The sequence below is a fragment of the Cyprinodon tularosa genome, unplaced genomic scaffold (genome assembly GCF_016077235.1).
Source record: "Cyprinodon tularosa strain WSP-4 unplaced genomic scaffold, ASM1607723v1 ctg730, whole genome shotgun sequence".
NCBI lineage: Eukaryota > Metazoa > Chordata > Actinopteri > Cyprinodontiformes > Cyprinodontidae > Cyprinodon > Cyprinodon tularosa.
In genome coordinates this window covers 229,397-238,973 of record NW_024039486.1, presented here as the reverse complement: position 1 = coordinate 238,973, position 9,577 = coordinate 229,397, and the positions used below count along the sequence as shown (strand labels likewise).

The 9,577-nt window shown below is 41.2% G+C and overlaps 1 protein-coding gene across 4 annotated transcripts; it reads left to right on the top strand.

Moving 5' to 3' along the window:
* The first annotated feature begins 1,424 nt into the window (after positions 1-1,424).
* Positions 1,425-9,060, top strand: LOC119772893. 4 transcript variants are annotated; one of them, XM_038269585.1, is made up of 3 exons: positions 1,425-1,688; positions 6,735-6,897; positions 7,104-9,060. In XM_038269585.1, exon 3 carries the CDS (start codon positions 7,174-7,176, stop codon positions 8,410-8,412), a length of 1,239 nt encoding a protein of 412 aa, XP_038125513.1. In that variant the 5' UTR covers positions 1,425-1,688; positions 6,735-6,897; positions 7,104-7,173; the 3' UTR covers positions 8,413-9,060. The 4 variants fall into 4 exon arrangements, with proteins under 4 accessions (XP_038125513.1, XP_038125515.1, XP_038125512.1 ...); XM_038269587.1 differs by lacking the exon at positions 6,735-6,897 and having other exon boundaries at positions 7,172-9,060; XM_038269584.1 differs by lacking the exon at positions 6,735-6,897.
* The last annotated feature ends 517 nt before the right edge of the window (positions 9,061-9,577 follow it).

The window sequence follows — 9,577 nt, the reverse complement described above, 5'->3', positions numbered from 1 at the left end:
ATTAATATTACCAGATTGGAATATTCTATATATGCGGTCGTTGAAGGAAAATAAAGGACAATATTGATGACAAAGTGACTTGGAAAATATTTTATATACAGTGAGTGCCATTCTTTCCTCTGGAAATGTACCTTTTTTATTAGCTTTGTAAAAAGTAAAGCTCTATTTTAACTAACTTTCTCCAGATACGCAGAAAAGAAAATTAAATTTTACAGTGGCCAAGTCCAGACCTACACCTAGTAAAGAGGTTAAGGCCTGGGTTTTGAACTGAAATTGATGTTGGCTGTTAGTTTCAACCCACTTTGACTAAATCTATACTTTTAAAAAGAGGATTTTTCATAAATGTCCATCTCTTGATTTCAAAGGCTAATTATACTACAGTCTACTACATCTTGGTGGATTACATAGCTAATTCAGTGCAGTTTTTAACCCTTTATAGGGCAAGTAAGCGTTTATGATCACTTGCATACCCCTTACAGATGGAGTCCCCCCGTCTCTCAGTGAGGTCCAGAAGCACAAGATACTGCTACATGGCTGTACATCTTATTTGGGCATTTGACCAATTAGATGAACCCTTGAATTATATATTACCTACTGTAAATGAAGTTGGGGGGAAAAAAGTTAACTAGTCAAGAAAAAAAGGTAAAAAGCTAATTAAAAAGTTAATAAGCCTAGTTAACAATTGTAAGTTTTCTAAACTAAAAATTTTAGTGCCAATTTTAGTATCAGCATTAATGCCTCTAAGGTTATGTTGTACCAAAAAATGTGTTTCTTTAACTCTCAGTGTTTTTATGAATTTCTTATAGAAGTACTTTTGTTATTTTTCTCAATATAATCAGGAAAGTTGGCCTTTCTTGTTATTACATTGACAATAATTTTTGCCATCAAAATATCCATATATCTTGAATGTTACAAAGTCTTGTCAGGGATTTCAATAACACTATTGGCATGAAATTTAGATTTTCAAACTATTTCACTGAGTGCCCTATAAAGGGTTAAGGCTTTTCCATTAGTCCAGCACTTCAAGAAAGATAAATATTAAGAGATTAGGGTTAAAAAAGACATTAAATATGAATTTTAATTTAGAAAATGCTCAGCTGTGAATGTGGAATCATTAGTTTATTAAAAAAGACATTCCTTTTGGCGGTGTCTAGAACAAAGAAGGATTATACAGTATATATATATATATATATATATATATATATATATATATATATATATATATATATATATATATATATATATATATATATATATATATATATATCAATCTGAGCATTTCCATAATGACAGTTTGTGTGCACGAGATCAAGTTGCTGTAACGTTGCCTCCAGATTATCCAATCAGATCGAGGCTTGCGTACGTCGATAACGGAACTGTAGTTTTCTGGGCTTTTTTATTTATTTCTTTTATTTTACTACGCATCCTCCGGTCGGTCACCATTTTGGGAGTCTAAACAACCAACAGGCAGCGGCAGGCGCCTCCACGCTCCTCCGTGGCCTTACTATGGTTCAAACATGTGGGGTGGCAGGCTGTAAGAACCGTCGGACCCCAGGAACCAATCTCTCTTTCTACTGTTTCCCACGGGACGCAGACAAGAAGCACCGCTGGATAGCAGCTGTGAACCGAGCGGGCTGGTTACCGAGGCACCGCAGCTGGTGGTGGACGTAGTTCCCACTTCATTTCAGGTATGAATACAGAGCAAAGGCTGAGGAAGGAACAGGAGTTTTAATGTTTAATGTGCTTTATAATAAAATGACAGCCGCTAGCAGCAGCAGTGTCAGAGTCAGCAGGTAGGAAAACGGTTTATAACACCTGTTTACTGACATTAAGCTGCGAAAAGTTTGACTTCAGCTCTTTTAAACACCCAACTAGTTGACGGGCTCTATAAGTTTTCTGAATATTTCACCAGATTTAATTTTAGGCTAATATTTTAGACTATTTTTAAATTCTTGTCGGGTTAGTTTCTGAATGCTCAGTATTAAACGAGTTAAAATGTATATCTAATAAATAAAAAAAATAGACGGATTTCATCAACAAAATAATATTTTGTTTAATTAAAATCAAATAAAATGTGCATTTTTTTAATTATAAGGGCGTTTATTTGTCTTAAAACGCAATTTTATGACTAAACATCTATAGTATCTTACAACATTATTTACACGTAAGGTTTCCAAGCACTATGAACAAAATTAAATTTTATCTGCTCAATTTAAGTCAGAAAACTGATAATTTTTTTTCTTGTCATTTTTTGTTAAAATCTGACTATTTTAATTCTTTTGAGCAGATGATGCCAATGGAATGAGATGAATTACATTCAGAACGGGAAATAAAGACTATTATCTTAAAGGCACACTATGCAACATTTTTCAGTTAATTAATGTGTTCCATAACGTTTTGGATGATTAAATGAGTCATTTCAGGTTGAACAAAGGTATTCTCGGCCGCCCTGGTGGTCTGTGGGGGAAAAACCGCACTTGCAATTGCAGGAGCACCGACCCGCACCCACAGGCTCAAAAGTCTCGCGCGAGTCGGTCTTGCTTTACGGCAAGAACTGCTACACGCCCCCAGTTAAAAGCATGCTCGTTGCTAGCACAGTGGCGATCTTTGTGCAGCGCTGCTTTCACACCGGACACAGCAAAAGCAGCAAAATCGCGTCTGCTGCTTCATTTTTACTGCTTGTACCAGTTCTGACGCGTGGCTGAAGCAGCTTTGCTGCTCTGGCTGCGTGGTGCAAAAGTGTGTCTGACGCACGTTGGGCGGAGCTTCACTATCCTTTCTCTGCCTTGCAGCTATATTTGCTGTGATCAGTGGGAATAAAGTAGTTTCAATATGTTTTTAAGTGAGAAAATACACCTGAAAACGTAATCAGTGCAGTCAGTTCCTCCAGATTACAATCCTGCCTTCCAATATTTTTTCTGTCGGAGCCGCTCAGACCCCCACATAGCAGCGGTGCGCCGACAGTTGGAATCCCTTCATCAGCAGCCTCTGGCTGGGTCGCCTCCTCGCGGTTCACGGCGGCAGCTGGTAGGTGTTTTTCATGTACATAATCCAAACTGCAGGCAGCAGGATAAGAAAAGAGAACATATTCTGCCGGCAGATTTCTGCATTTTAAGTTAATTTAGGCGTCAATAAACTGTTTAAGAGGAGTGATAATAGCGCTCTGATCATCAGCGCTGTGTCTCTCTCCCTGCCAGCTCCCAGATCAGCTTCTCTGATTGGTTGAGGCGGCGCGTCGAGCAGCAAAAATAAAATTTTTCCATCTCGAGCAGCAGCGCGTTTGCGGCGCGTCACACGCGTCAGATGCTTAAACGCCCCCGACGCGCTGCTTCAGCTGCTCAGACGCGCTGCGCCTGCTGCTCAAAACGCGCCGCGGGACCTTTTGCTGCGCCTTGACGCGCGTCAACCATTGACTTTGCATGTAAACTCGCTGCTTCTGTCGCGCCAGCTGCGTTTGCCTGTCTGCTAAGCTCAAAACAACCGCGCCTGGCTTGACGTAGAAACCAGGAGAACAGCTGAGCATATTTACGACAGTGCACTTTTACTTTCGCCCTCTGGGGGGAGCCTTGCTGGAAAATCAACACCGGTTGCATAGTGTACCTTTAAGTGCATAATATCTCATTAACTTAGTCCAAGGGTGTATATATTTAGTAACTCCTTTGGCAAATCCTCTTATTTACCTGCTCCAATTAAGGGCAAACACAAGCATTTTAAGATATATTTACTTATTTTAGATCAGCTTTGGCAGTGAAACTGCTGGTTATGATTTGGACTTATTCATCTTTTTAAGGGGACTGATGGCCTAGTGGTTAGAGCAGTGCACTTGTGCTCTGTGAGGGTTGCAAGTACCCGGTTCAATCCCCACAGCCTGGACTCTGAGCAAAACCCTTAACCCCACACTGCTCCCTGAGCGCCACACAATGGCATCCCACTGCTCCCCAAGGGGATGTGTTAAATGCAGATGGTGAATTTCCCCATTGTGTGATAATAAAGGGATTTACATTTTTATTTATCTTTTTCTGAGCATTGGCACATGTTATCAGGAAGAACAAGACAGTTTTAATCCAATGATAAATGAATGAAATACATTATCTTTACTGATGCTTCATTCTTGATTGTTGACACATTTGACTAAAACCGATCTTTGTTTTAATTATCGCAATATTTTGTGAAAATATCTCCCATGATCAATTCAATTCAGTTTATTTCTATAGCGCCAATTCACAACACGTCATCTCAAGGCACTTTACAGTTCACCAGATCATACAGACTGATTGATTTAAAGTTTTCTATCTAAGGAAAAGCTGTTGATTAAATGTACTCATCGACTCAAAGGCAATCCCTCACACTAAGCATGCTTGTAGCGACAGTGGAGAGGAAAACTTCCTTTTAACAGGAAGAAACCTCCAGCAGAACCAGGTTCAGTTTGAGCGGCCATCTGCCGAGGCCGACTGGGGTTCAAGGAGACAGAAGCAGAGATACAAAAAGCAGCTATAAAAGGCGGCCCCGTCCAGGAAACACACAGCCAGGTAGACGAGCTCCGAGCCAGCTCCCATGTCAGAGGATGTAGAAAGCACATCCAGCCAGTCACAGTCAGAGAAACAGGACTACACTTGAAAAACAGGCTGATCTCCAAAATCTATAAATAAAGGTGTTGATCGAAGCAGGACAGCTGATATTTCTCTCCAGGATGGTATCACAGCCAAACAGGAACAGACGAGGCAAAGCTACTATGAGAAAAAGCAGAGAGAGCATAACGTTAGAGATTGAACTAACAGATTCTGCAGAGTGGGAGAATAGAGATAGAATGAAGCAGAATGTTGAAAAAGAGTCCCAATGTCCTCCAGAAGTCTAAGCCTATAGCAGCATAACTATAAAGATAGCTCAGGATAACCTGAGCCACTCTAACTATAGGCTTTATCAAAAGGAGAGTTTTATTATAAAAAACATAGCTGATTATCATTCATTTAATTTAACCATTACTATAGTTGATATAAATCTATATGAAAGGCAAGCACCAAATTTTTAAATATAATGAATATTTCCTAAATTCTTGATTTACAATTGAAGAAACTTTAATCCCTAGGTGTAGTATTGCATGTTTAACTAAAGTGGTCATTTTGTAAGTATTGTTTAAAGTGAGACTGACTGAAGTTGTTGGAGCTGAAGATGTTTGCTGGTGTCCTTAAAGGGCCTCGAGTCGCCTTCCAAGTGTCTGTAGAGGGAGAGAGGAAGTGATGAGGAGGCTGTGTTTCATACATCAGGGTGTTTTTTTTGCAGAGTCTTTAAAAGATTCTTTCCAGCATGAGACGATTGAGTCCAGTGAAATTCTGGGATGTTTTGAATCCTCCAGGGAAGTGTTTAGTCTCTGGCCTCTTTGTAATGTGCGCACAACGCAGTTTTAGAAGCCCTCTCAGCAGAGCGGAGATTTTTTTTTTTTTTTTTTTTCTTAAATGGCTTTTCAGCTTTTTATGTTAGGATGATATTTAGCATTTAAATTGTAAAAACTTTTAATCTTAGCAGACAAATAGTATACAAATAATTTGTTTTTCTCACAACCCAACTTTAAACCAAACTAAAAGTTTGGTTTAAAGTTTAAATAAACACTTCCCCCCCATACTATATCACAATTTGTATCCTTCAATACACTTCCTAGATGTCAAAAGGGAAAAGTTTTATCTGTTCAGACAATTAAACGTGAAAAAAGGGACATTATTTAAAGACCTCAGAGCTGTGAAGAGGCCATTTCTTCAAAAAGGAATGTAAAAAGACGAATTTGAGTTTGCAAAAGAAACACACAGAGATGATGTTTCACGCTAAAGGTTGCTTGTTTATTTCAAGACGGCATAAACGTGCCGTGTTGCTTCCTCTGACTGTCACTGTCTGAATGCATGTAGGGTGACCCTGATCTCCGTATTCTTCAGACAGCTGAAGTATTTCTATGAAGCTGAAGTGTCTGACACTTCAGCTTCATAGAAATACAGAGCTCACATTGCTGTCTGTCTGAAAAAGAAAGATTGTTTCTATAGTATATGCAAAAAAGGAGTTTAACTTTTTTATTTTCTCTTTACTTGGAGAGCAAATTGTAAAATATTATAAAAAGAGGGAGGAAAAATCTGAAAAATGGGAAAAAGTGGGAAAATGATTTAGAAAAAAGGAGAATAGAATAGAAAATCCCTTTATCGTCCCACAATGGGAACATTTTGGTGAAAAAGATTAGAGAGAAAAAAAGGTCACACAAATCCTGACCTTAGAAAAATGTGTAGTTAAGAGTTAAAAGGTAAACAATAAATTACTGTACTGTAAAGTGTCACAACACTATAAAACTGTACACCTGGAGAGTAAATAACCAAAATACAGCTATGGACATTTTTATTGGATATTTTAAAGCAGCAGCAACATCAGAGATGTGCAAAATGACAGCAGCGTGTTATTTAACTGACTAAGCTAAAAACTGAGCAAAATCAGCATCAATGTAACAACTTTGGTGCTGTAAAATAACAGGACGTTAACCATTACACATACATGGTGAGCTGTGAACTCACACTGTAGGAGCAAACCACAGGGTTTGCTCCTACAGTGTGAGCTATAGCTGCATACAAAGATCGAAAAAATCGCACAGTGTATGACCGGCTTTAGGATCCTTTTGTTTCCCACCTCCTGCACTGAGTCCAGAGGGAATCCAATCACAGAGCTGGCCTTCCTGATCAGCTTATCCAGCTGCTTTCTCTCAGCTACAGATAAACTACTGCTCCAACAGACTGCTCCATAGAAGATGGCTGATGCAACAACAGAGTCATAGAGGGTCTTTAGAAGCGCCCCCTGCACCCCAAAAGACCTCAGTCTCCTCAGCAGGAAGAGTCTGCTCTGATCTTTCTTATACAGAGCCTCAGAGTTGTGAGTCCAGTCCAGTTTGTTATTCAGGTGAACAGCTAGGTACTTATAAGAGTCTACTATCTCAATCTCCCTTCCCTGGGTGAAATATTAGGCGTCTAACCTGACCCATGTGTGTTTCCCTCTTCTAACACATAACTTGAATTCTACCCTTCTGCACTGTTCATCCATAAATGAGTCTTATTGTTCTCCTATTTGTCCACATCTAGGTAAACAAAGAATCCACGTTCCCCCGATTATGTTCCCTCTGTGTTCACCCCAGTTCCCTTCTTCTCAGAAATGAAGGAGCCGGGTGCCGTGGAGATCCTGGAGAAGCAGGAGGCGCGGGTCGAAGCCGCCAACGCCCTGTTGTTCCTTCAGGGCCAGGGCAGTTCTGGCCTGGATGGGCAGAGCCAAGAGGAGCGTCCTGAGAAAGCGGAGCCAGAGGCCGTCGCTGAAAAGAGCGAGTGCTCCACCTTTAGCTCTGATGAAGATGATGAACACGACGAAGCCTCTGCGAGAGGCAGAAAGAAGGGAAAATTTACCCAGATGTCTGAACTGTCCGTCAACTTTGACGATATCCTGAAAGCCTTAAAGAAGGAGAACCGGGCTCTTAGGGAGTCGGTGGAAAAGATGTCTCTGTCTGAGAGCGCATTCCGGAACGACGCTGAGAAGGTGAAGTTCTACACCGGTTTACCCAACTACTTTGTCCTGGAGACCGTTATGTGGCTACTGGCGCCACACATGGATGCCATGAAAACCATCAGGCTCTCCAAGTTCCAGCAGCTGCTGCTGACGCTCATGCGCCTCCGGCTGGACCTCCGCAATCAAGACCTGGCCTACCGCTTCGGGGTGAAGGTCGGCACCGTGGCCAGAACCGTCCACCGTATGGTCAACATCATGGCCTCCACTCTGGTTCCCACTGCGGTTTTTTGGCCTTCTAGAGCCGAGCTCCGCAAAAACCTGCCTACAGCTCTGCGAGCGTCCCACCCAGACTGCGCCGTCATCGTCGACTGCTTCACAGTCGCCCTTGAGGAGCCGCTCTCAGCCGAAGCAGAGATGACGCCCTCACACTCCGACCGATCGAGGCCAACTTTCAGCTCATTAAAGTACCTAATCGGCGTAGCTCCCCAGGGGGTCGTCACTTTCGTCTCTCGGGGTGCGCCCGGGAACGTCAGCGACAAGAGCCTGGCAGAGAGCTGTGGGTTCCTGTGCAAGCTTCTCCCAGGCGACGTGGTTCTGTCCTGTCGCGACCTGGACATCGCAGACTCTGTGGCGGCCCGCGGAGCTTCATTTAAAATCGCAGCTTGCATTAGGTCAGAGGGGGCGGACGTCGCGTCTGAGACGGCGATGGTGCAAAGGCACGTGGAAACGGTGATCTCTATAGTGAAGCAGAGGTACGCCATGCTCACAGGCCCCGTCGAGAACGCCTTCAACGCCGGCGGCGAGTGCACGTCCAACCTCTCAACCTTTGATAAGATCGTCCAAGTCGCCTGTGCCTTAAACAACCTGTGTATCTCTGCTGCTCCACTAGAGTGATACGGACAGAAGACCATGCACTACTTAACGCTGCTCTCCTTCCTTTTTACTCACTTGGACTTCCTGTCATGTCTGTCTGAGGGTTCAAAACTAGAAAAATTACATTTCTTCTCTCTAAATCCCATTTCAGCCTCTCTTAGCTATAGAGAGCTTTCTGTTCTTGGCTGTTAGGTCGTAGGACCAAAGTCCCTTTAATGAAAAGCCAAACAGAGAAAGTGGAGGAGGGGGCGGAGTCTGAACGCATCACTTTTCCTCACTGTTCTTGTTTTAGAGGCAAAGAGTGATTCCTTGGAAGGTTATGGGATAAACTAGCAAAGTATATGATAAGCAGAACACAGATTAGTTAACCCAGCGTGGCTGTTAGCCCGTCTTATTTTATAGTGTTTCTCATTGAAGAGCAGAACTGCAATAAGCAACAATGTTCTGCACATAAATACTTCTAAATCCGGCAGGTATTTAGATTTATTCTAACACTGTAATGTCCATCCATCTCTGTCAGGAGTGTCTGAATCGGTTCCCATTTTAGCTGTATTCTTGATCACAACAACATTAAGAAACGTCCTAGATGTAGTTTTTCTATCCGTTATAACATATTTACTGCATCAATGTATTGTTTACTTTTTCATTTGATTAAAAACTTGGATTGTGTCGTACGGTTTGTCTTCAATTGTTTACGCTATTGCAGTTAGGAAGTAATAGTTTCCATCAAAGTTATTGATCCTGTTTGTAGTCACTGGGTGATGCAGGTTAGATTTTATTTAGACTGACAGTTCATTGCCTTATTGTTTGGAACATTGGGAAAATATATGGAGTGAATTTTGTTCCATTATTGTTGCAGAAAAAGAACATGCTTTCTAGTTTTGGGGGGGGAAAAATGCAATCCAGAAATAAAACTTTGAAAGACTTCTTAATCAAAGAGTATTTTTTCATATTAGATTTTTTCAAATTACTTTTTTTTTTTTTTCAAATTCTTTTTAAATTTTATTTTCTATAAAAAATACATGTTATTTTTTTCTGATTTCCCTTTTTTACATATAGTTTTAGAGTTGTACAAATATTCTTTTCACTTCTGGGCATGGGCTTTGAGGGCCGAACAGGTATACCTATTGGTCTGCATCTATTTTCGCAACATTTTCATTGGTCAATCTACACATAAGCGAGTGTT